Raw genomic sequence first — 27060 nt, forward strand, 5'->3', positions numbered from 1 at the left:
TGTGAAGCCTCCCTCTGTCTTCTGGTTAATCAGAGCTGCGGAGGAAGCAATTGGAGGGGACACCCGTCCTATTAGGGGAGGCTGCAGCCGTCTCTCCCCTCCAACGACCGCGGTTCTCGCAAACACTTTGCCTCGGAAAAACGTTGACAAGCTCCCTCTGTGCGGTGCTGTGTGGACACAGAGGACAGAGTCTCGTCTCCAGCAGATGTCTTGTGGCGGCGACTATAAATAAAGCCAATGAGACCAGCCGGCCGCAGACGAGCACAAGCCGCTGCAAGGCCGTGTTAGGTTTACAAAGGGCCTGTCTGGTCTTGGCATGGCGGGCTCACATTTGGCGGGCCACATGTTGAAGCCTGTGATGCCTGTGAGCTTTGTGTTCAGGGTTTGAGGAGAAAACAAAGATTGCAGCCCCTAGATTTGAGGTTTTATCAAAGATGTTTTGTGTCCAGGGGGCAGGTGGGAGAGGACACGGCAGGATGATGGTGATGAGCACCAGAGAAACTGGGCAGAGAGAAAGGCGCCTGATGCAGCAGGAAACATGTCGCTGTTAATTTCTCCTTTTTGCTGGAAGGTACGTTCAATTTAGCGTTCAACAACAGTGAGAAGAAGAACTCCGTCTGATGTATTTACCGTAATGTAATTTGCCATTAAATGAGGTGCAACAGTCAGAGAGGAGCGCACCAGTGTACCCTTGTGCTTCATTGACGACCCTGACAGTCCCAAAGGACATCGGTAGCCCGGGGGCCTGTCTGTCTCTATTTAAACCAGTCTAACAGCGCCTTGTTTGGAAAGGACAGACTTTCACTTGCCACGGCGGCACAGCCAGCCGCAATTAAGATGTAATGCAGCGCCATTTTATTGCACATTTCATGATAGGAAGGCCATAACATGAAAATCATTGCACATGTGAGATTTTAATAAAATAAAAAAGCTCACCGCCTGCTTTCATAAGAAACATCCAGAGTATAAGTAGGAGCACTTTAATTTCATGTTCCACTGAACTCCACCTAAGTGCACAATTACATCCAGGCACATTTTTCCACGTTAAGTCTGACAGAAAAATGGAGGCCAGAAATCAAAGACGGAGATGTAGAGAGACGGGTCGACGACGGATCGTTCCAGCGGATCAGTGAGGAGTCAGAAAGAAGGTGGTGGTGTGGTGGGGGTGATGGGAGGGGTGATGGGAGGGGGGTTGGGGGGGACCTTCGTCCACATCCTTCAGTGCAGGAGAGAGGTGTGGTCCAAAGGGAAGCACCACCGTCAGAGCTTTCATCCTTTTTAGAGGAACAGCTGCGGTGACGGCTGTAATCCACAGAGGTCAGAAAGAAACTAAAAGAAATTCATGGAACTTTCCCATCAGCCATTTCTCTCGTGTAAATACTCTGAATGGACTGATAGGCTGACTTTGGTGCAGTCGGATGCTTGTTTAGTGTCGGTTAAACTCAACCAGTAATCTTATTAAATCTTATAATCTGTGTGTTGAAGTTGAGAGTAAGCTGCAGTTCCTCTTGTGACCACTAGATGCTGCCTCGTTACACAGTCCTGAACTCAATGGAAGATCCAACAACTTCTCTCCTTATGGGAATAAATCTAAATTTTGCATCTCATGATACAGAAGCAGCGCTGACCCGCCTGCTCCGACTCTCACAGCTTCAGTTCTCTGTGAATACAGTCTGGAAACTCGGCTGGTATCAGTTCACAGCCGCAGGGCGGACCAATCAGAGACCGGTGTCTCTCCTTCACTGTGATTGGACGGCAGGTCACAGTGACCAGCGCAACCTTCGGTGAACTCTCGATGACCCGGAAAAAAAGCCCAACGTTCAATGTTCAGCGCAGAATAAACACTCAGCACCTCGTCAAGCTGCTGGAGTTCATTAAAACTGTTTAAAAAATATTCAGTACTCAGTAAAAACCCTGGTGGACACGGTAGGTAGCTGCAGCGGTGGCAGAGTGTCGGCCGGTTTCGGAGCGAGCTGATTGGTTAAAATGGACCGGAGGTCGAGGCCCAGTAGGATGGAACAAATGATTCTCTGGAGGAGGAACAGACCATATTCACAGTGAGATGAGGTTCTGGTTCAAACCAGGCTGACACAGCAGTCGGAGCGTAAACTATGAAATGATCAGGAGGTTTATACAACAAGTTTAAAAAAGTTTCTATTCATTGAAACAGCAAACTGAGGTGGAAAAGTTGAACCCTGATGAACCCTGAATGCAGCAACAAAGAACTGTTCTCTGTGCTGCAGATGACGTCGACTTCGGCTTCCCACCTTCAGCCTGTGCTGCAACCTCATTGGAGCTCAATACATAATCATATGATCGCTATTTATTTTTGCATGATACTCCAGGAGAGAAAGGACATTTCCAAAAGGTCAAACTATTCCTTTAAATACAGACGCAGAAAATTACGAATATTGTAATCTCCAGTTATATTTAAGGGATTTGTGCTTGAGGTCGCACCGCTAAAAAGAATCATCATCAAACCTTCAGGTCAGCGGAAATTATTCTGAAAATAAAATGAACTGCATCGTTTAGTTTCTTCTACAAAATGTCTGTTGTAAACATCCATTACAACCTACAGGCTCAACATTGATTATATTTACAATATTACAAATGTTCCCTTCAAATATCTGACTAAACAGTAAACTTTATAAATAGATTACTTTCATTTTTAACCGCCCTGATCATCTGACTCCTCGTGTTTCTAGACCTGCTCGTAGCGATGCTGCAGTGTTCCCAGATCTCTGAACTGCTTTGACATTGCATGTGATTTCCGTGTTTCCCCCTCCAACATGTATTCTGTACACCTGAAGTATTGCTATCAAATACAGGTGAGTAGTTCAAAAAAAAAAAAAGTATAACGGAAAGAAATGATGCAAAAGCTGCAGAAATAACGTGTAAGTTTCCTGTAACGTTGTTTTGGAGGACATTGAGCTTGTTTTAAGCGATCACAGTACATATAAAACATTGTAGGTGGTTGCTGCTTCTTTAATCTATTGAAAAGATGGAGATTTTATGGCCTGTAGTCAACTGAGAGAGATGACAGAAAAAAGTTCAAATCCAGACTTCAAAACATCTATTATTACGAGTAACAGCTGGGAAATGTCTTCTTCAACTGACTGATCCATAATTCATGATGTTTATTTTCTTATTATGGTGCCATATTTTTGTCTCTTGCTTATAAAAAATTGCACTGGTTTGTTGCAAATAAAAGCCCACAAAATCAATTCCTAACTGGTGCAGCTGCAGGAGATTCTTCCTGTTTGCTGCTGCCTGCAGGATTCACCATCTTAACTTGGCGTGGCAGCTGACACTCTGAGAGTGGATGTGCTGAGAGGTGTATTAGAAGTGATAATGAAGAACACACTTCCACTGGAGAACGAGGCAATTAAAGTGTGTGTGTGTGTGTGTGTGTGTGTGGGGGGGGGGTGTAAACAGCAGAAGGAGGACTGAGTGTGACTTCCACTCCTGCGGGAATCCACCAACATCGCAAAACCTGAGAACAGGCGCTCTGACCGGGATCCGCGGCGACAGCGACACGAGGACGTAATGACACGCGAGCCACACCTGCAGGTTCACATCCATCAGTCACGTGACCTTGCAAGAAGTCTGCGTTGGACAGAAGACGTCATATTGCTGTTTACACACGTCCAGTCTGCTGCTGTGATGAGAGTTGAACATTTGTGAAAGTGGTGAAGTGCTGCAGCGTGAATTCCAGCATGATATATTACTGCAGGGATTTGTGGTGTCTGGTTCCAGCGTGACTGACACCTTCTCTGGAGCTCCCCCTCATTATCTGGCAGAGGGAAGGAGACGTAGTACACATATAAGAAGTGATAAACATACAACAACAAAATAGAGGGACACAAACAAACATTTCAACATAAATCATGCAGATGCATTTTGGAGGGCTTCTCATGTTCTGATATTAACATGATTGCTTTCAATATAATCTTTGGTTTCATGTTATCTTTTATTATTATTTTAATAATCTAAACATTTGTTAAACAAGCGTGGAAATATCATATTTATAAGTATTTGTGCACTAGAATTTCACAAATAGCCTTTGAGAGCTGTTTTCTATTTTGGCTCATAGACTGTATATAAAATATTTACAAATATTTATAATATATACATATTGTGCCATAACAATACAATATGTGGTGTGGCATCAATGACACGTGCGTTGTTTGACGTGTTTGTGAATGACTTCAATCAAATTTGATAAAATAATAAGGATATGAATGATTTGTTGATCCTGTATTTCGACGAGAAAAATCTTAAATCATTGTCCGACAACTAACTTATTTTTCGTAGCTTTCAGATTGCTCAACTCACGTGACATAAACCTGGCTTTGTTTTGTTGTTGTTGTTGTTGTTGTTTTTTACTCAGGCAGTCTTTGGGCGGGTGTACGGGGGGGTCCATTACTGATGACGTCACCGGCGACGAAAGACGCTGTTGCTGAAACTTGATAAATCTGCGTTGTTGTTGTTGTTGTTGTTGTCGAGTTGACGTGAACACGTGTTTCTAAATGCGCAGTTCGTGTCATCAACCGGAGAATGGGACGTCCTGCCTCCTGAAAGGTGAGTTCCTTCTGCCTGTCAGCTCAGCCGGGCTCGTCCGGCCGGACGGAACCAGACCCGCTTTGAAAACTGGGTCATTTAAAGACTCATTGTTGACGACGGTTTAACGGACGCGATGGACTCAGCTTGAGACGGGCTCCGGTAACTTTAACGTCCAGGACGCTTCGGGTTAAAGTCCACGTCCCGGGGCTTTCTGGTCTTCTTGGTTTAAAGGGAACTTTAATGTTGTGAGTGTTTCCAAAAGTACTTCAGCCGGAAGTCGGTGACCGAACCGAGTTTGTGTCCAGAAGAAGAGCTGAACGAACCAGGCCGACGTGGTCCTCCTGGTGAAGGAGGCTGGATGGAGACGAGGCGGTGTCCTCTGGTTGGACTCAGCTCGACTCACCAAACACGTCCAGTCAGATGGACTCTGTGTTTCTGCTCAGGACAAACTCAGCTGGGACGTCCGACGGTGGAAAGCTGAATTAAAGCTGAATTAAAGCTGCATTAAAGCTGAATTAAAGCTGCATTAAAGCTGAATTAAAGCTGCATTAAAGCTGAATTAAAGCTGCATTAAAGCTGCATTAAAGCTGAATTAAAGCTGCATTAAAGCTGAATTAAAGCTGAATTAAAGCTGCATTAAAGCTGAATTAAAGCTGAATTAAAGTTGAATTAAAGCTGAATTAAAGCTGCATTAAAGCTGAATTAAAGCTGCATTAAAGCTGAATTAAAGCTGCATTAAAGCTGAATTAAAGCTGCATTAAAGCTGAATTAAAGCTGAATTAAAGCTGCATTAAAGTTGAATTAAAGCTGAATTAAAGCTGAATTAAAGCTGAATTAAAGCTGCATTAAAGCTGAATTAAAGCTGCATTAAAGCTGAATTAAAGCTGCATTAAAGCTGAATTAAAGCTGCATTAAAGTTGAATTAAAGCTAAATTAAAGCTGAATTAAAGCTGAATTAAAGCTGCATTAAAGCTGAATTAAAGCTGAATTAAAGCTGCATTAAAGTTGAATTAAAGCTGAATTAAAGCTGAATTAAAGCTGCATTAAAGCTGAATTAAAGCTGCATTAAAGCTGAATTAAAGCTGAATTAAAGCTGCATTAAAGTTGAATTAAAGTTGAATTAAAGCTGCATTAAAGCTGAATTAAAGCTGCATTAAAGTTGAATTAAAGCTGAATTAAAGCTGAATTAAAGCTGCATTAAAGCTGAATTAAAGCTGCATTAAAGCTGAATTAAAGCTGCATTAAAGCTGAATTAAAGCTGCATTAAAGCTGAATTAAAGCTGAATTAAAGCTGCATTAAAGCTGAATTAAAGCTGCATTAAAGCTGAATTAAAGCTGAATTAAAGCTGCATTAAAGCTGAATTAAAGCTGCATTAAAGCTGAATTAAAGCTGAATTAGACGTGATGTGTGAGCTCCAGCCTCATTTGGACCTGATCTGATCTGTCTCCGTCCCTTTTCCCAGCCTCGGGTCAGATGAGAGCCGACCCAGCCATGCCTCAGAAAGCCCAGAAGAGCGCTCAGACGGCCCACTACATCGAGCTGGGAGGGTACCAGTACTGGCCGGTTCTGGTGCCCAGAGGGATCCGGCTGTACACCTACGAGCAGATCCCGGTGTTTCTGAGGGAGAACCCCTACATCACCGACGGGTACCGAGCCTACCTGCCCTCCCGGCTGTGCATCAAAAGGTGAGAAGCGGAGACCAGAACCAGGAACCAGCCGGGTCAGAGTCAAACACGCGTAAACCACTTGTAGATTATTCGTCATCTGAGTTACCTTGTCACGTTTTTATGTTGTTTATCTTCAAAAGGCAAAACTCAGCGTTACTTTCCGGACATCGCATGTCATGTCCCTCTTTCTCGATACCTGGAGCACCACAAGCAAAAAAAGAAAAGAAATGCTGCACCTGAAAGAAATGACGTGGAACTTTCCTCTAATGTTCTGCACTTGTTGTGATTTTAAGAGTTGGAGGACATTTGAAAGCAGGAGTAACAGTACTCATAGAAGACACTGTAGGTGGTTGCTGCTTCCTTAAACTGAGAGATGATGTCCAACGCTGTCCCAGGCCTGCATCGATGACTTTAACATTATTGGTCAGGTTGCTTGTGATTTATTTATTTATTGTATGTTACCATGTCGAGTTTTTTCACGTTGTTAAAAGGCCAAACCTGTTTTAGTTTTTTTCCTGAGGATGATTTCCTTAGAACGGAAACAAAACAAACATTTCCGTTTCTCCGTGTTCGATGTTGTTGTTTTCTGTTGTTTTCTGTTGATTCTTCCTACATACATCAGATCCCAGCAGGTCGCCTCCAGACAGGTCAGATTATATTTAACCGCTGACGAAGCCAACAGATCAGATTGTGTTTGAATCTGTGAAGCAGCAGAAGTTTTGTCCGCTTTAGGAAGTGGGTTAAAATTCGGCTTCATTGATCTCCGCTGATGGTTTTTAAAAGTTTGTCAATGGTCTGCACAGCCTCTTCATCCTGTCCAATGAGACGGTGAATATCTGGAGCCACCTGTTGGGCTTCCTGCTCTTCTTCTGTCTCGGGGTGTACAACATGGCCGCGGTGCTGCCGGCCGTCGGCGCCTCCGGAGAGGATTACGTCATCTACTCCGTCGGACTCTTCTGCTTCCAGGTACGGCGCTACGTTTTCCTCTTCGCTGCTGTTACACGTCTGGTTCAGCCTGTCGCTCATATTTTGAGTACTTGGTTGCTCGTTAAACTCGTTCATTAAATAGGTCATTACAGATCAGAGCTGGCGTCCTTGTTGACAAACCTGTTGAGTCGCTTTTTGTGCGTTTAATGATGCCGGCAAATATAATCTGTTTAATATGGAGACCAAATTTGAACAACTTTTCAATAAATAAGTAAAAAAAAAAAAAATCACTAAATCACTAAATCACAGGTCTGGTCTGTTTCTGTCTTCTTCATTTTTTAACCAGGTTCTCCTCCGAGTTTATGTTCTATAATGTCATTTCTTTTTTTAAATATCTTGCATTGAAATTGTATACGTGACAGTAACGTGATCTCACCTCAATCTGCGCAGTCAAAGATGAACATCGGACCTGAATGCAGAATATTGGTGGATATTCATAGAAAACTGAAGATAATCAGTCCAGACTTGGTTAGACGGTTTTAAATCCAGTTAACTGATATGAAACGTGTCCTGTGTTGCTGTCCGTCCGTCCGTCCGTCCGTCTCCAGCTGTGCATGCTGTGCTCGGTGGGTTTCCACCTGTTCTGCTGCCATCGCTCCGAGAAGACCAGCCGCCGCTGGATGGCTCTGGATTATGCCGGCGTTTCCATCGGCATCCTGGGCTGCTACGTCCCCGGAGTCTTCTACACCTTCTACTGTCACAACGTGAGTTCATCTGCACCTCCTCACTTTGTCTGGAGGACGCTTTTACAGGCAGATGTCGGCTGAACGATGCCGTCGTCCATCAGTCACTATTTCTTCTCCGTCTGTGGATGAGTCCATGAATCTCTGACTGTTTTGACCTCCACGTCTCACATTTACACGACAGAAACAGTAGTTTTGTTCAGGACCCGTCAAACGGACGTCGGTTTTATGTCTCTGTCTCCGTCCTCCCTGCGGTGAGACCGACATCATAATGTAAATGTGTTTCTGTGCGAGTGTAGCATCGCTTCCACATCTCACCACCGTCCTCGCCGAAGACACTTCAGCTGGACGTCTTCAGCCTGAGAAGAAGTAATTGAATCTTTCTGAAGTGAGGCCCACGGTCTGGCTCCGCCGGCTGACTCATTGTTCCCGGTGAATAAGCAACACGACACCTTCGCTGCACTTGCCGTTTGGAAAACAGCCTCTGATGACACAAGCCAGTTTCAGTTCCGTATCCCAGCCGCCCACCGCCGGCTTTTTTTCTGTCCCGGTTGCTTCTTTTTTTGCTTTTTTTATTCCTGAAGTGTTTGGCTGTGCTCCTCACCGTTCGCTTTCCCCCGCATGTTGGAAGCGACGGGTTATTTTGCCCCCAGAACGTAGCTGAAATCTGCTCCAGCCCAAACCAGATGGCTGCGTTCACGGAGCGGTCCGTCACTCCTGTTCCCCACCATATGACGTTCACGAGTCCGGGAGCCGTCTCCGCGAAGGGCCCCCCCCCCCCTCCCCCCGTCCCTGCCAAGACTGGGGCTCCGCTTCTGGGTGGCTCCGCTCCGGTGGCGAGCCAAGTCCCTCAAGAAAAACAGATTTTTATATTTAGCCAGTCAAAGTCTTGTCTCGTCAGAGTGTTTTAGAAAATGCAGATTTGGAGAAGAGAACATGGAGTCTGTTCGGAGGAGAGCTTAAAGAATTTGGCTGAAGCAGAGCGAGGCCTTGTTCTTGGTGCAAATTTATTCACTGTGAAATTCAGCAGGACTCGTCACATGAGGACGTGTGACTGGACGGAGGCCTGCATCCAACCACACGGACAGAAGGCAGCGAGACGAGGCTGTCCACGCTTTACACGCTTACTTATAGAAGTTTAAGATCTGGGAACAGGTTAGCTTTATATTCACCACAGCAGCTGAAACAGTTGGAGACTTTTTATTTTAGATACGCAGATACGAAGATCCTCTTCGGCTTTTTTTAAGGATTTAAAGAAAGAAAGACGAAAATAAAATAGCGACTGCGGACCAGATCAGACGACCTCCAGTCTTTAGTTCACGTTTTATCCCATAAAAGAAGAATGGCAAAAAAATATAAAAGGACCGACAGATCTTGAAGAGTGAAAAAAGCTCTGCGGTTTCCTCAGGTCACTCGTTTTGTCTTAAAACACTCCGAAGCTTTAAAGATCATTTTTCTTATGATTTAAACCGTGTCGGAGAGTCACATGTTATTAAATGACATAAACCAGTTACAGTTGCTGAGAAAAAAACATGATATATTATTATAATCTCACTATTATTATTACTATTACTCAATCAATTGAAACATAATGTAATAAATGTAATCTCCCAGATACGAAGGGGAAGTCTTCAGAAACCTTTTTAATGCTTTCGACCAGAATTCCAAAACCCAAAGAAAAAAAGTGACAAATCCTCAAACTGGAGATGTTTGACATTTAAACTGGAAAGTTGATCTGAACGAATCAGAAAGTGGTTTTCTTCCAGCTGATTGATGAAGTCTCCACGAGTCAACATCAGCTTCAAAGAGGCTGTAACGTGTTTTTGATTGTTGTGTCTCTGCTGCTCTTTTCTCTCTCTGCTCTCCCGTCAGGCAGACGGACGGCCACCTCTCAACTCTTCATGCATTTCATATTCTCAACATGTTGCTGCTTTAATATTCCTCCCCTCCGGGGCCCTTTTTCTTCTTCTGCTGCTTCCTGCTTGTATTTTGAAAGCGGTAATAAACGTGCTGCTTTGCGCCGAAGGTCATTTTAACCTCGAAAGTGTCTGGCGGCGACCGGCAGCGAGTGTCGGTAGCCGTGCGGCCGCCGTGATGTGACCCGAGTCCTCCCGCTGTCTGCAGTACTGGCGGCAGGTGTACCTGGTGACGGTGCTGGCCATGATCCTGGCCATCTTCTTCACCCAGATCCACCCTCACTACTTCAGCAAGCAGCGGAAGCAGCTGCGCTCGCTGATCTTCTGCTCGGTGGCCGGATACGGCCTCGTGCCCACCGTGCACTGGATCTGCATCACCGGAGGCTTCTCCTCCCAACTGGTCCAGGTGACAGACCGCCCGTCATCCGAGTTCACCTGAGATGTCCTTAAATGTTTCGGCATTTCCATAAATCTTGGGAGGTGTGCTGATGTCTGCTGAAACTTCTCTGTTGGCTGATATCAAACTTAGAGCACTGTTCAAACTCTCTTCACTTCACCGGTACGTGTCGTTGAGGAGTTGCTCTTCTTTCTTTCCAAATTCACGTTTGCCAATATTTTGACCACAGCAGCTGAAACATGCTTCTCCTCCGAGTGTCTTTAATTCCTGGTGTTTCGGGGTTTCAGTCCTTGATTGAAGTTTTGAATGTTTATGATGCGTTTTGTGGCACTCGGCCATCAGCTGGTATTTTGTAGCTGTTCTTCAGGTTTGTTCACATGTTGATTAAATGATGATTTCTCCCCTTCAGGCTTTTATTCCTCGTGTCCTGGGGATGTACTTCATCGCAGCGTTAGCTCTCATTTTCTACGTTTCAAAGGTTCCTGAACGCTACTTCCCCGGTGAGAATAACACGCAGCGCCGCACTTCACTGGAAAACACCAGTTATAATAACAGCCAGACAAATGCTGAGAAGAGGCTCGAGTCCCGTTCACATCTGAACGTTCAGTTCGGTCTGTTCTCTCTCGGTAAAGCGGTCCTGCTGCTTTTCCTCCCGTTGCTGCAGGTCAGCTGAACTACCTGGGCTCCAGCCACCAGGTGTGGCACCTGCTGCTGGTGCTCATGTTTTACTGGTGGCACCAGTCAGCCTGCTTCATCATGGCGTACCGACACAGCCAGCCGTGCCCCGACGCCCCCCGACACTCCTGACCTGCTGCTCGGCACGCCGGGACCCCCACTGTGTTGGAGTGTAAGACGCTGCACCTCTACTCTACTCTACTCTACTCTACTCTACTCTACTCTACTCTACTCTACTCTACTCTACTCTACTCTACTCTACTCTAGTCTACTCTACTCTACTCTAGTCTACTCTAGTCTAGTCTAGTCTACTCTACTCTAGTCTACTCTACTCTACTCTAGTCTAGTCTACTCTAGTCTAGTCTACTCTAGTCTACTCTACTCTAGTCTACTCTACTCTAGTCTACTCTACTCTAGTCTACTCTACTCTACTCTACTCTACTCTACTCTACTCTAGTCTACTCTACTCTACTCTACTCTACTCTACTCTAGTCTACTCTACTCTACTCTACTCTACTCTACTCTACTCTAGTCTAGTCTAGTCTACTCTACTCTAGTCTACTCTACTCTAGTCTAGTCTACTCTACTCTAGTCTACTCTACTCTACTCTACTCTACTCTAGTCTACTCTACTCTACTCTAGTCTACTCTACTCTAGTCTACTCTACTCTACTCTAGTCTACTCTAGTCTAGTCTACTCTACTCTAGTCTAGTCTACTCTAGTCTAGTCTACTCTACTCTACTCTAGTCTACTCTAGTCTAGTCTACTCTACTCTAGTCTAGTCTACTCTACTCTAGTCTAGTCTACTCTACTCTAGTCTACTCTACTCTACTCTAGTCTACTCTAGTCTAGTCTACTCTACTCTAGTCTAGTCTACTCTACTCTAGTCTACTCTACTCTACTCTACTCTACTCTACTCTACTCTACTCTAGTCTAGTCTACTCTACTCTACTTAAAGCTGGTGTCCAAACGTTTTTCAGAGGGCCAGATTTGATCATGTGAAAATGCCCAACGGTCCCTCCTGACACTTTTTGAACCATAAAAGTTACAAATGCACTGTTCTATAAATACTTTATTTGCAATGACACAACAATTGTCATTTCTTCACCAAATGTAAAAACATTCAGACGTGACAAATCTCAGAAAAACAATTCTGCCTTTCTTTCACATCTAGAGTCAGATAACAAAGAACAAGCTGTCTGGAATACGTCAAACATATATCTTCACCTCAGGTTCATTTTAAACAGGACTTATTATGGGTAATGAAATGTTGTCTGTTAACATTTAAGTTCAAAACACATGAAACTGGCTCGGTCTGCTGGCGGGTCATAAATAATACATTTCAAGACGGAAGCGGCGGGCCGTATAAGATCTGATATCGGGCCGTGATTGGTCCCCGGGCCGGACTTTGGACATGTTGACCGGTAGGGAACCGTCACAACCGTCGGGGATAGAAAATGAAACCTAGAAGAGTTGTCGTTTTGGCTGATCTCACAGCACAACAGAAACCAGTTCCTCCTTTATGCTCGAACACCTGAGTGATCAGATGATGGAGGTTTGTCAGGCAGATCTCGTTCTGATCATTTCAGCTGCTTCCCTCCGTCAGTCGTCGTGTTGTTCAGCGTGTTTTCCCTCTTCAGGCGTTCCAGATGGGTGGAGACGCTGTGGACCTTCAGCCCGTCAGTCACCACAGATGGACACGTCGTCCTCTGAGTCCTGTGAGACTCTGTGATGAAGGGACGACCTGCAGACCAGAGAGGATCCAGGAACAGGTGACACCTGTCCACTAAATATTTCGCAGATTAAAACTCTGCAGTGAACCGACTCAACCAGGAAACACTGAAACGCTGCAGTTCAGGCAACTGCACAAAAACCCTTTAAGGCTTCATAAATGTTTTTTTTTTTTTTCTCTGCAAACTGTAAAGCTGCAGAAACATGATTCAGACCATCACGTTCAGTCAAGCAGCTTTTTTTTCTTCCATTTATGAGATCCCACATGTTTTGGAAGTGCCTGTTAAATTAACTGGTGTACACTCGGCCGTCTCACTTATTTTTAAAGCCAGTGTCTCTTTAACTGAGGAGTGTTTTTGCCTCGTGAATCTATTTTTAGTAAAGTTCAATTTTGTAATGACGCTTTAAAAACACAGCTGGTTCTTTGAAAATTAGTCCTTCGGGCTTCCTTCAGTAATCAAATATAAATGAAGGGAAGTGAAATGTTCGCTGGTCTACAGATGTGAAGTCTGTTTTTACAGTCCAGCCAAACTTTCTTCTTTTTTTAAATTTGGAGACTCCTGCAATCAGTTTGAGGCAGCCGACATGAAAACGAGCAGAAACTAAACGCTGTCTTTCACCACAAATAATGTTTAAATGGAAGAAAACCAAAGACTGTTGAGGAACAGCTGATTTCGGTTCTCTGATCAGTTTCTTGCGTCTGAGCGAGACGAGCAACACGACGTGGTGAAATGGATTTCCTCTTTAACATGAGGTTTGTTTCTTCCGTGTTCTCCGCCTCAGTGTTCACTCACATCTACATCAGATGTTGGAGGAGAAAAGCTTCAGTGTTCACCGCTGGAATCTTTTCTGTCTGAGAATATCTGAAGTGCAGGTTATTACCCAATAAAACGTCCCTGAACGCACCACCACCTTGTTTTACCGGAAGTCCTCTTTGACATCTTTACGGATGTTCAGCTCGGCCTCTGGGGGGCGCTACTGAGACTTGTAGACCTTTGAAACTGTGTCCCAATCCTAATTAGTACAAAATGTACATCAGTCAGTGTGTTGTACAGACAGAAGGAGGCAACTGGAAATTATGAAAATAATATTTTAACATTTCGAATCACATTTATTGGTTTTTATTCTCAGGATTCTCAACATCCTATTTTGTACTTTTTGTTCAGTTTCTTTAACTTTATTACAGCACTTCAACAGAACTGGGCTCGAAACTCAGTTGATTTATTCGACACGTGAGCATGTTTATGTGCACGTTACTAAAATAAAAACCTGGGTTGAAGTTGGGACGCAGCTTTTAAAAAATCTGCATTTGAAATGTTCTCTGCAGCCCAGTTTTCTGCTGTGAACTCTGACCTCTTTCCTCTGGTTGTTAAACTGTTTCTGGCCGAGCGGCCGGGATGTAAACGTGTTCAGCTCGTCTGGGATGATGTGCGATGATGTCGAGCTCAACTGTTGGACGTGAACAGCTTCATTTTAAAAGTCAGCAGATGTTGGCCGTCAGCGTCGCCTTGAAACGGTCCGACAGGTTTCAGTTGTGAAAGTAAGAGTCTTCATGTTTTAAACATCAGTGCTTGTCTGTCTTTTTGTAATCACAGTAAATGTCCAGTTCCTTGGTAACGGTCGCATTTTGGAATGAAAGCCGGTTTTCTGTGATTATTTCACGTTTTTACGTTTTGGCCTGAGAGAAATGTTCTCTGCTGTTACGAGTTGTTTTTCCGATGTCTGTATTTAAATGATTCCGAGTGAAATTGTTTTGTTTCTACTGTAAAGGTTCCTTGAAAAGACTCTTTCAGACGCTCCGAGAGACATCGGCTGTGTCGAAGACTCATTTTGTGTTGTGTATGTTGACTTTTCACACCTGAGCAACCAAACTGATGAACTCTAAATAAAATGAACTGTTCTGTTCGAAAGGTGTAAAAATGCTTTGTTTTGAATTCACCCACCTCAAACTGCACTGAGATGAAACTTTATTTATTGCATCCAACAGCAGTATAGCATGATAAAGACAAGAGAAGAGTTCCCGATGGGAAGCGGTTGTGTGAAACGGGTCCACTGGTTGAACTGGTGCTTGTGAGGCTGAACGCAGTGCTTAAGGCCATCGATGTGGTTCAATAAAAAAGGGTTTTCATGAAGACAAACGACCTGAATATCAAGTCACACATTTAGGATGTTGGTCTTGAGTTGTTGTTTTTTTCCCTTTATGAAGCTCACTGACGTGGAAACGAGCCGGTGTTCAAGGATAACTGGTGATATTTCACATTTTTGTCATCGTGGACGAGTCCCAGAAAAAGACCAAAACCATTGATGAGTTGTTGATATTTACAAATAATCAAAACCTGGTGTGAAATATTGACCTCCAAACTGGACTGAACCCTCCACAAACACGTCCTCGCTCCAGAGCCAAATGTTGTTTTTAATTCTCCATGAAAGCAGTTCATCAAACCAACTGGTTCTTCCTGTTACGGTCGCGTTTGCTCCAAACTTCAGAGTCCGACTGTTTCACTCAAATCACTACGTTGATTAAAACCACACTCTGTGTTTGTGGCCTCGTTTTAAAGGAATACGTTCACATTTTAGGATCTCATTTTTTACAATCACCTTTCAATGTGAAGTTGGAACCAACAGACAGTTAGCCTAGCTTAGCTTAGCATAAAGACTGAAAGTGTAGGGAAAAGACGAGCCAGGTGTCTGAGGGAAACAAAACCTACTGAGCAGCAACTCCTGTTTCCAGCTTCTAAAATGGGAACACGGAAAGACCCACTTTGTTGGTTGGTTTTGGACCTTTTCTGGGATTTCTGCTCAATAAAACATAAATATCAGACTGCCAGCCTCATCTTTAACTGATGGTTCTGAAAATTAAACAAAATCTAATGTTCACTCACGATGCTGAGAAAATAGTACAACTCGGGAGTTTCTGTGTTACTCTGGAAAATTCACAAATCCTAGATTAAGGTCTAACGTGGTTTTGTGTTTATTTCGTCTTCGTTTCTGACAGAATGTGTTGAGTTGTAACTGAATACGAAGAAGAAAGTTAACAGTGCTTACGCAGAAGTTTACTGCTCGAAAAAATGAAACAGTCAAGAGGCTAAATTTAAACCTGACCCAATTATCAGCTTCAACTCTTTGAGGAAGTACAACAGAAACGTGATCCCTTCTAGTATTGGAAGTGAAATGCAGCACAGATCAAAGACTTCTGTAATATTCTGCATAGAGTCCACGAAGGATAAAACGAAGTGGTTCAGGACGACTCCCAAAAGATTTCAAATGGCGCCACGGGCTGATGGCGTCGTGGTTTCCGAGGTACTGTGAAGCAAGGCAGCGCCGAGCTCGGTAAGGCTTCGCGGTGCGAAATTAAACCAACGTACTGGAGGATCAGAAGGCGGCCGGAGACGTTTCTGCAGCGAGTCGAGCGGTCCGATCCGAAGCTGAAGATCACAGCGGGGATTTTCAGTGGGTTTTTCCTTTTCTCACTTTAAATGTCTCTGAGCGTTAAGATGCAGCATAAAAGGCTTTTCAGCGAACGGGTACAGCTGAATGATATGTGGAAACACCGCTCGCACTTTTAGGCTTTTGTTATTCAAACTTGGAGATGCATTAAAATGTGCTTTAGAAAAAAAGAAGTAAGTGTTAGGACACGGTTAGCTTGTGGTTTCGTGATTGGTTGCTCGGGTTATTCAACAGCAGCTGTCGCAGCGGGAAGACGCGAGAAGAGTTACTCCTTTGAGGGGAACGGCGCCGCTCCGAAAGGGTCCAGGTCCCCCGGCTGGGAGCCCCCGCCCCCCTGCTGCTGCTGCTGAGGTCCACCGTGGACGACCACGTCGGTGAAGGGCACGGCCCCGAAATCATCCATGTTTCTGCTTTCTCCGAGGGCGCCGTGGAGGGAACCCATCCAGGACTTTCCATTGGCCGAGCCCATGTCGCTCTTCCCGTCGCCGAGGCCTTGGTACTGGGCGTGCCGGCTGCCGTCCTGAGGATGGAAGGGTTTGGCTCCGAACGGGTCTAAAAGGGCCTCGTCGACGGGCATCGACGCTCCCTTGTCCGTCCCTTCAGACATGGTGATGTCCACGCTGATGTTCTCTTTGGAGTCGGAGGTGCTGAGGAACTCGTTGCTGCTCTGCGAGTCCCGGCGGCCGACCTTCTTGTGCCTGCGGACTCGTTCGGGTGTGCGGTAGGTGGGCTTGTTGCTCTTGCGCCCTCCGGTCGGGGTGCCGTGGTGCCGCTTGCCGTTGCTGCCCCCCCCCGCCGCCTCCTGCTTGGTCTTTCTGTGGCGGGACGACAGCTTCTGGAGGCTGCGCTGCTTCAGCCGCTGCTGCTGAGGACCGGCCGACTCCTCGAAGGACGTGCGGAAGATGTCTTCGGCGCTCCTGGAGGTGGTGGGCGGCGGCGCGGTGGGGCCCGGCTGGAAGGGAGAGAAGCCGAAGATGTCGAAGCCCTCGGGGGACATGGGCGGCGTCTGTCCCATGGGGACGTCACTGCCGCTCTTGCCGGACTTCGAGAGGTTCCGGCTGAAGGGCGCTTTGGTAAAAACGTCAAAGTCGTCCGTGGTCCGCTGCTCGTGGCTGACTTGCCTGAAAGGCGCTTTGGCAAAGATGTCCGAGGTCTCCGGGGGTCCGACGGGCGAGGAGCCTCCGAGGAAGGGAACGGAACCAAAAACATCCACGGCGTCCACGGCGCTCGCTCCGCCGGGGGACTCGGGTGGCGTGATCAGCGTCCCGGGATCCTCCCGAGGACTCCTGGTGGCGGCTGAAGCCCCTTTACCGGGTTTCCTCGAGCGGCTCTTGACCTTTCTGGGGTCGTAGTCTGAATCGGAGCTGTGTTTGTCGTAGTCTTCCTCCCCCTCTTCCTCAGAGTCCATCAGGAGAGGCCTCTGTCCCAGATTCTCCGGCTCGGTGTCTTCGCCGTGCTCGCTGACGGCTTCGTCCTCCTCCGGCTCTTCGTCCTCCTCCGGCCCTTCGTCCTCGCTGCTTTTGGGCGAAGGAGGGTCGGACTCGAAGTCGCTGTCTGATTCCTCTCCCGGCCTGCAGCCCATCTTTTTGCCGGGTTTGTGCTCCTCGGCTGCCGTCGGCCGCAGACTGTCCTCGGCGGTGGAGTCGGCGTCGGGGGCGGCGGAGTCGGCGTCGGGGGCGCCGACGTCCTCGTTGCTCTGCTCCGTCTGCGTCACGTTGGAACCTTCACAAACAACACAGATCAAAAAGTTCAAGATGTTTTCATTTCGTAACCCTCTAAGATATCTTCCGGTTTAAAGTCAGGAGCGTCCCGACAGCAGATGTACAGAGTTTTCACTTCCCTATAAAACCCCGTCGTCCTCTGTGTTGTGTGGCTTTACTGAAATCGGGATTACTCGGCTTACGTAGAATTTCCCCACAAACAAAAATGCCAACAGTTTGTCTAACATTGAAGCAGAAGGAGCTGCAAAGGAGAATCTCCAAACTCAATATGGTCCAAAAGCTGCTCTGACTTCTTCCCTCCGACCCTCCGTACGAACAACGGGCTTACGAGGCTGCAGAAATAAGACGGACAGCTTTTCAACATTCACAAAATTACTTTTGAATTCAAATCTCTTTGAGCTTTAAGCTTGATGTCGGTTTCTCTCCGCACTTAAGAAAAATAAATCAAATAAAGCTTTGCTGTATAATTTCCACCTTACTTCTGCATTTCTGTAAACTCTTGCATGTGTTTGGCATTTGATGAAGAATTTGTGCCTTGTGTAAATTTATTTCCAAGAGATTTGCATAATGGCAACTTAGAAATTAGCCCAATTAGCATGTGGATGGTCTCCAAATGTATTGACAATAAATTGTGCCATATACAATGAGCCAATTTATTGTTCCCTATTAGAGGAAGCTCTGCATCAGAAAGGAGAGAAAGGACCCCCTGCTGTGAACACCAACATGGAAACCTCTCCACGTCCTCAACCGTCCAAACTGGCAGGCCGCGACGGCAGATTAGCCAAAAGCTTTGTTGTCGATAAATGAAACAGTGTCGAGAGAAATCCGCAATAAAATACATGAAGTCAGGAGCCCTGAGCTGCTCTGCATCTGTTCAGCCCGCCGCACCGCTCAGATTATAACTTGTAATCATCGCTCACCTCTGAACGAGGCAATCTCAGCGAACAGAAACATCTTTAATCACGACAGAAGATGTTGGACTGACAGATTTGTTTGGCCGATGTTCCTTTGGAGATAAGCTGAAGGATTACAGGCTGCATCTGATCTTTTAAAGATACCAATACGTGGTGAAAACATGCGTGTGATTGTTCTCTTGTCGGCCGGAAGATCAAATCTGTTAGAAATGTCTGAGAGCAGCAGGAGCTCACTGAAGTCTGTTCTCTGAAGCTGCTCCACCGAAAGGTTCCCGACAACCACGTCACACCGAAAGACTTTCGTTCACGGTGAAACACGGAGGACGGAAAGATCCCGCTGAAGGTCACGAAAACACAAATGACGAGAAACTCACTTCCCAGACTGAGGTCGATGGATTTGACATGTTCAAGGACCGTCTGTGAAACGGGAGAATCGCAGGATCGATTTCGACTGCAGGACTTTCACTGCATGTTCAGCTGCTCGGAGTATTTTAATCAAATAACAACTCATTAACCTCGTTGTTATTCAAATCACAGTTTCTATGCATTATGCATACGGCACGTTTAAATACGTGTCTCAGGATATCTTGAATCTTCGCCGGTGAATCTTTGCAGGATAAATTTGAACTCACAAACATGATTTTGTGCGACTTAAAAATCTTCATTCATCTATGTTTTCTTTATTATTGTAGTTTTTTTTTTTTTTCCAGCTGCTGGATATTTGAATTTCCCTGCCGGGTTGAATGAAGTATGTATTTATTTATGTAACGCTGCCTCAGCTACTGACCTCTTCACCATCTTACAGGACGCTGTGATGCTTCTGCATGAACATCTTTAACTGATCGTCTCAACACTACAGACAGAAACACACCATGAGGGTTTAGAATTAAACAGTTTGTCCAAAAATCTGCATGAAAATAACATTGAAACGTGTTTGAACTCCAGCTGACCTTTGACCTCCGGAGCTTTGAACCCGGTCGATGCTGCCTCTCATCCCCAACATTGAGCTGCTTTTTGTTTTAATGTTTCGCACACCTGCTGCTGCACCGACGGTTTTGATTGGATGACAGAGAGCTCAAACAAAGACAGCCATGTTAAGGTCAGGAACATCTTGCTTGTGTCGTAGTGGTGGAGAGACTCTTTAACGTCTTAGTGCTTTACGGAGCTATAAAAAAGGAACCAACGTGAGTATTGATTTTAAATGTGTTTTTTATTTATCAGTAACATTCTAAAAAGGAATACATTCACACTCACAGTATGATACAGGACTTTACACAGTCTGTTGCAAAAACAAGATATGTATAAGACAACTTAGTGATCTATATATAGGTTGGATACGTTCTGCAGGAGGTACCGGGAGCTGCTGATATCAAGTCGGACTAAAACTGAAGCGTTGTGACATTTGACAACACTTCGACTGAGAACGAATTAAAGTAGAAAAGTCCCAAAGTTTCAGCGCTCTGACCTCTGAGGCTCGTAACGCCTCCGCAGGACGTAAAGCTGACGGGAAAATGGTCACGAAGGGGGGAGACGCCCCGAGACGAGACAGGACAAACAAAAGCACAGAAAACCTGCAAATGTAAACAATATATAACAACATATTCAATGTCTATGTTTGCTCGTTCATCCCACAAATCTCGGGACGATAATTTGTGTTTCTTTGCACTTAAAGAAAATAAATAGATAAAGTGCAGTTAATGGCTGTGGTCATCCCTTTGTCTTTTCTGTTCTGGGTTTATTTGGCTTTGATGGTTCGCCTGTCCAAACTAGAGATCCATCCACCAATACACATGAACAAGATGTTTCTGAGTATGGCTGTCTTACTGAATGAAGAATGAAAAGAGACAAAGCAAATCATAATAATAATAATAATAATAATAATACACAATTTAAAAAAACTGAACTGAAAGGAAGCAGTTTTTCCACGGAGGGCCGATAAAAGCCGGCAGTGAATGAGAGGCAGCATGACGTGGAGCGGACGCATCGAGGACATCCAGCTGCTTTCACAACTTACCTTCAGCACAGGAATGACATTTTATCAGTAAATATATTTGTACAAAACCTGGATGATTCATGTCTGCATGGATGACTGATGGAGGCGCTCACTTGCTACTCTAAGGCGGAACGACAGCAGCACCGTGAGGCTCAGAACATACAGCCCTGCAGGATTGTATGGCTAAAAAGAAAACGTGTAAAGGTTCAGCGCTCTGACAGATATCATCGGCACGCTGCCGTCTCGCTTCCTCCGACATCTACAGCCTAGAACGTGTCGTCAGCCGCTTGTGTTCAACGTTAAACAATAACAGCGCGGTTCAGAGGGCGGTCGAGCTTCGTCCGTTCTCACCAATGTCTTAAAAAACTCATCGGGATTCGCTTTTAAAATCAGGTGCAGCAACTTTCCTCCGGCCTCAACATCGACCGGCTGGATTCAACTTCTCTCCTTTGAGAGATGATAGAAACCAACACCGATTCTTCTGTAATCTCAGAGGAACAAAAAGTTCCGTCGGCTTTGATGCTCGCAAAAATAAAAGTGCCACATAAAGGCACTTTTTTATAAAAACCAAAGGACTTCCAAAATAAAAGGGAACTGAATCAAATGTGCAGCTATTGAACTGCAGCCACGTTCTCTGCCCTGATTGGACAAAATGTATTCTGTTTTTAACTTCTTTCAAATTCTTCCGTTGACACAACGAAACGTGTCAAATTAAAAGGGGTCTAGTGGCGTGCATTAGTCCGACACGACCACTAGAGGTCACCAAAGTCAGACATGTTGCAGTTACAGTCTTCAGTGAGATGCAGCTTACGGGCCGACGTGTGCTGGAGTGGCAGGAGCAGCCGGATATCAGGTGTTCTGCTCCAACAGCTGAGAGACGAGTGGAATAATAAAAACCGACTGTACGACATCAGTTATGACATAAATAGTGAAAAACTGTCGTTAACTTGCCTCGTTCACTTTGTGCTGCACTTTCAAAATGGAGCAAACCGAGACACAAAGTTGAGGAAACACTGCTGCATGTTTAAATGCGGTCAGAATATTGAAGCAGGTTTTCTCTGTGTGGTCTCAGGTTCACGCTGACAACCACAGATTTCACCACGTTTTTCTCACTGTTGTCAACTTCCGTATTTGAAAGACAGAAGCAGCATCCTGTTAAAGCAGCTCTGCCTCTGGGAAATCTGCCATTACTCAGAGTAAAACACAAACAGCTGATCAAACACGGGTGTTGCGATGTCAACCGAAAATACACCGAAAATAAAAGCTGACTGAGGCTGTTTTAAAAGTTGGCAGCAGAGTGTTTGCATAAAGAACTGAACAGAAACTACCTGGAACCTGAATGAGCACAGAGATGGCACGAACAGGCAGCGAACAGGCCGATCCAAAATTTGTTGTAAATTTTTTCATGGCAGCCTGCAGGAATGAACCCGGTGACCTTTTCTACATCTGAAACAAAGTCCCTTCGTTGTTTCTGCTTTCATCTCTAATTCAAATGGAATATATTTCATGAAGGAACAAGTGAAGACAATAAAATATTCCCACACTTACATTCAAGTGCTTACAGAGTAATATTGCATGTTTTTCTACTCTAACTGCAGCTGCATGAAGCCTGCGTGTTAAAGGACACCAGATGTAGAAAATAAAAAACACCTCCTGTCCTCCTCCTCTGGGAAATAAACGTCGTAGCGTGGAGGGCCTTTATCACTAAACGTATTCTAGGACTTACAAACGGCATTTTTCTAAACTGATATCAGAAGAGGAACCGATTCACATTGAAGGAGCAGGAAGAGAACAGAAGCTTATTGCTGCCAGTAAGTAGAAATACTGCACTCTGATATTCACATTGTTATACCGAGGCCGGGATCTGAGTCGGGGGGAACATGCAGTGGAACCAGGTGAGAGTTCATTACGTGGATGTTAACGTCGGCCTTCACAGTAAAGCGCACGAGAACTTTTGAGGCTTCGTCCCACCGAGGAAAAAATATTCTGCAATTTTTGGAGGAATATTTTGAATGTCTGGAGGGTCGAACGTCCTTCACTGTAAACAAACTGCAAGTCTGGAAGTTCAAGTGTCTTTTTTCCCCCACGTTTCGTTTCTGAGTACCAGGGCTGAGCGATGTTTGGATCCAATACTATCAGACAGGCTTTAGATACGACTTCAGATCCACCTGACGAGCCTGAGGAGGGCAGGACGGCTTTCACAGCCAGGATTATCAGATTATTGCACCAGTATCAGACGAGTTTGAAGGAATCGTCTGATATCATCCCAGATTCATGAGCATTTAGGCTGCAGAAATTCCCCCCAAAGAGTTAAATTGTTAGATTATTTGAAGGTTTAACATGGCTAAAAAGTGTGGCATAGTTCAGTCATCTGAAAAAATAATGACTCTCGGCAGGAATAAGAATTGGCAACAAGTAAAAAAAACAAAAACAAAAGAGGATCAGAAAGCGGTCCGGCAGATCTGAGACACGAGAAAACAGAAAGAAACCGCTAGAAAACTGGAAGTAAAATAAAGTGTTCATTACTGACTGAACACCAAACTAGGAGCTTCATGAAGAGAAGTACCTCTGTTTGATCCACATCTGGACATACTGCATTCTGGGAAATTCTGTTCTCAGACATTTAAAATTAGACAGCATGAAAAAGTCATGTGAGAAAACATGAACTGGTGAAATTCCTTTAAAGCCTGAGTATTTAATTCAACGTCCTCTGTATTGATTTTATTTCGATCCGTGATGGACAGCTACGGATGATGACATCACTCAGCCCGGTGCAGTTTAATGGACTTCACATCGACAGCATTTCATTTCAGCCTCGTTGTGTTCATATTGCTTTTACTGCAGATTCAACTCGAGCAATTAAATCCAAATCATTTGGAAGTTGTTCTCGCCACTAAAGTACTTTATACACTGAAAGAAAAAAAAGAAAAAAGAGTAGTTCTATGCGAAGCGATGGGCGTATACTTTTTAAACCACACAGTTAAATGTGTCTTCCTCCAGCTACTTTATCTACGTTGGTCCAAACTCTGGCAGAGGAGACGTCTAACTTGCATAAAGGTTTGATGGAGCGAGCAGGTCGAAGGGATCGTTCATGAGCTCAGTACTAAACTGATGCACCTGATAATAACTGATTCATTCACTTCTTCTTCATTAAACATCACCGACATCAGAAGCACAGCTCACCTGCCCGCTGACATTAGCAAACTAAACAGAACCGGGGCGGCTCGTTGGCTTTAACGGCCCACTGGGGGGTCTGTATGGCAGAGGAGCTCCTGACTGGAGGTCAGGGGGGGAACAGAAGACCTGGATGGAGGACAGGAGAGGGCGGGGGAGGATGGGGGGCAGATGGCTCCACAGTGTTGGGTCCTCACAGTAGAGACTCCTCTAAGACTTGCCTGCGTTGGCCACGAATGGAGCCGAGCCGAACAGGTCCTCCGGGGGGGGGGCGTCGCCGTGGAAGCGGCAGGCGGCGCTCGGTCTGTTTCCACGCTGGCTGTTCCCTCCACCGGCTTTTCTGTTCGTAGGTCACAGAGGGGGAGACGATTAGATCGTTACAGCTGGGCGAGAGGGTCATTAACGACCTGGACTCCTGAAAACTAACACCAGTCATCTGTGGATTAAGCAGCATGTCGGGCCGATAAATACGTTAAAACTCACTCTCCAGAGTAATATTGATTAATTATACAACAAATTACCATCTAAATAAAATATGTAATCTCAACGTTTTCATATTGTGGAGCAATTCACTCTAAAAATAAAACTAATAACTGGAAAACAATCAGTCACCTCAACAGACTCTTATGTAACGTATGTAATGTTTACTACTCCAGGAAGTAGTCGGACCCTTAGCAACCACCCTAGCAACAGAGGATTTCTAGTCTCCAACTGAATAAATACAGAAAAATAGAAACACTAAACTGATCAGCTAGTTCAGTCTGGTTGGAACAAAGATATCTGATGAACTAAGATATCTGATGAACAAAGATATCTGACGAACAAAGATATCTGATGAACAAAGATAAAACAAAGATATCTGATGAACAAAGATATCTGATGAACAAAGATATCTGAGGAACAAAGATATCTGATGAACAAAGATATCTGATGAACGAAGATATCTGATGAACAAAGATATCTGATGAACAAAGATATCTGATGAACAAAGATATCTGATGAACAAAGATATCTGATGAACTAAGATATCTGACGAACAAAGATATCTGATGAACAAAGATATCTTGTGAACAAAGATAAAACAAAGATATGTGATGAACAAAGATATCTGACGAACAAAGATATCTGATGAACAAAGATATCTGATGAACAAAGATACTGATGAACAAAGATATCTGATGAACAAAGATATCTGATGAACAAAGATATCTGATGAACAAAGATACTGATGAACAAAGATATCTGATGAACAAAGATATCTGATGAATAAAGATATCTGATGAACAAAGATATCTGATGAACAAAGATATCTGGTGAACTAAGATATCTGATGAACAAAGATATCTGATGAACAAAGATATCTGATGAACAAAGATATCTGATGAACAAAGATATCCATGTTCTCATGTGTTTTAACATTTTAGCTCCGTGTCATGTGTTCAAACCAAACCGGTCCAGCTAGCCTCCTCTAGGACTGTAAGTGCGTGACTATCCGTGGTGTTACGGTACGGGTGCTCGGAGCGACCAAAAAGGACCAAAAGAGACCCGACTTCACCAAATGGGTCATTTAATAGAACTATAACAAGTAGAAACTACATTATATTACATGTTATATAATATTCTATTCTAATTCTATTTTCCCATTGAGGAGGTGGAGGGATATTTCTAGTGATGAGCAGGATGTGATGTCATGGTGATTTGTTCCAGATGTTCAGTTGACCAATCAGATCTCTGGGGGCGGAGCTACTGGTTGTATAATGTAAACATTTTGACAATAAAGTGGAACTATTAAACAGTTTTTTGTCACGTTGGTGAATTTTATTTAAAATTCCAATTTTATTAAACCAGACTTTTTTTGTTTTTGTTCAATCACACAGTTACAGGAATATATGCACAACTAGAAAACATTCAGGAAAATCTGCACAGTCATCAAAATGTGTTATTTTACCAGAAAAATGTTTAGTCGTCTGGTTCTGAATCCAAATAAACAGTGAACAATGGGCCAGATGTTTCTTTTTTTTTGAGAAAATGCAGCTGTTCATGAGACACGATGATGTTTGATGTACAAAGTAGAAATCCTTAAGAAAGATTCTGAGTCTTCAAAAAAAAATAAAAAAAATAAGTTTCCTCTTAATTTGATTTAAATCCGATTTTTGACACAAATAATTGACGAACATACAAACAGAAGACAAAAAGCACAGAGTCACTTGCTTGCTCTGAGCATGTCGAACTCCCGGTCGATCAGCTCCTCCTCGGTTAATTTAGAGAAGTTGTCCTCTCCAAAAGGGTTCCAGCCCGACATGTCGGGGGGGTGACTGACGGTCCCGCTGCAGCTCTGAGAAGGCAGCGTGATCCCGTCTGTGGCAAGGAGAGGGTTTCTACTGCAGAGAGGACAGGAAATACACATTCACCTCCAGCTGGGATTCACATGATGATGATGATGAAGGCACAAATTAAAGTGAGAAATCTCTGCTCTGTTTTGAAAACTTTAATATTATAAAACCTTTTCCTGCATCAAAAATGATCATCATTTTTTGATTTTGCGATGGATTTTCTTTCTGATGTAATTTGAAGTGTTTTAAGAGAGTTTTTGGGTAAAATTGTGGGAATTAGATAAAATTGCAAGTCAAGAAAGAAAAATGAGATTTTTTAAAGCACTACCTGATGAAGGAATAAACATGGAATCATCAGATCCTTTCTGACTGTAAATGTGGAGTTGTTTTTGTTCATAAAGAGTTTTGTTTGAAGAAAAAAAAAAAAAGTACTTTATTCCGTCAGTACTTTCAGCACAGATTCTGCTGACGTCATTTTTTGCGGGAAAATCACGGGAATATAAAAAAAATTGCAAGCTCCCTCAAACATTGTGGAGATTACTTGAATTTGCATTAATTATATTACTTCAAATTCCTGGAGGGACTTTCTACATATTAAGTATTCTTAATATATTCTTCTTTTCAGTTTCAGCCTAACAGGCTTTGAAAAGGAACGTAACTGAACATGTCACCATAACGACGGACGTATTAGTCACACGGTACATTTCATCATGTTAGCTCACATAAAAGTGGTCCGAGTGAATCCCACACACGGTCTGGATTTAAAAAATAAACTGAATAAATTGTAAAGAGGATAAAATGCGACCTTTCAGTGAGAATGTGGCAGAATAAAATATCACGTCTGTGATTGGTTCACAT

The 27060-nt window shown here is 44.2% G+C and overlaps 2 protein-coding genes across 6 annotated transcripts in view; one reads left to right on the plus strand and one right to left on the minus strand.

The window, feature by feature from the left end:
• Positions 1–4420: 4420 nt before the first annotated feature.
• On the plus strand, positions 4421–14540 carry LOC138636638 (progestin and adipoQ receptor family member 3-like). 5 transcript variants are annotated; one of them, XR_011312312.1, is made up of 9 exons: positions 4423–4581; positions 6027–6249; positions 7035–7197; positions 7767–7922; positions 10026–10223; positions 10624–10714; positions 10879–11061; positions 12530–14160; positions 14391–14540. XR_011312312.1 is itself a non-coding variant. In XM_069724748.1 (8 exons), exons 1-7 carry the CDS (start codon positions 4530–4532, stop codon positions 11019–11021), a joined length of 1026 nt encoding a protein of 341 aa, XP_069580849.1. In that variant the 5' UTR covers positions 4423–4529; the 3' UTR covers positions 11022–11061; positions 12530–14540. The 5 variants fall into 5 exon arrangements, 4 of the variants coding, with proteins under 4 accessions (XP_069580851.1, XP_069580850.1, XP_069580848.1 ...); XM_069724748.1 differs by having other exon boundaries at positions 12530–14540; XM_069724747.1 differs by lacking the exons at positions 12530–14160; positions 14391–14540 and having other exon boundaries at positions 4422–4581; positions 10624–10972.
• A 35-nt stretch (positions 14541–14575) lies between these two features.
• The window catches only part of bmp2k (BMP2 inducible kinase), a 32632-nt gene continuing 20147 nt past the window's right edge, over positions 14576–27060 (minus strand). Inside the window, 4 exon segments of the mRNA XM_069724746.1 lie at positions 14576–17789; positions 24091–24136; positions 24139–24209; positions 26081–26250. Of these exon segments, the coding sequence (XP_069580847.1) occupies positions 16333–17789; positions 24091–24136; positions 24139–24209; positions 26081–26250 (1744 nt within the window). The 3' untranslated portion in view covers positions 14576–16332.

This window comes from Brachyistius frenatus, unplaced genomic scaffold (assembly GCF_029030835.1).
Source record: "Brachyistius frenatus isolate BFR_SWC_R1_liver_20210118 unplaced genomic scaffold, ASM2903083v1 Contig_393, whole genome shotgun sequence".
NCBI lineage: Eukaryota > Metazoa > Chordata > Actinopteri > Embiotocidae > Brachyistius > Brachyistius frenatus.

Bases quoted from the DNA above. Each gene is read 5' to 3' on its own strand.
- LOC138636638 (XM_069724747.1), top strand. From the start codon at position 4,530: ATGCGCAGTTCGTGTCATCAACCGGAGAATGGGACGTCCTGCCTCCTG. The intron at 4,582-6,026 runs GTGAGTTCCTTC...CCCTTTTCCCAG, and splicing joins GACGTCCTGCCTCCTGAAAG to CCTCGGGTCAGATGAGAGCC. The intron at 6,250-7,034 runs GTGAGAAGCGGA...TGGTCTGCACAG, and splicing joins TCCCGGCTGTGCATCAAAAG to CCTCTTCATCCTGTCCAATG.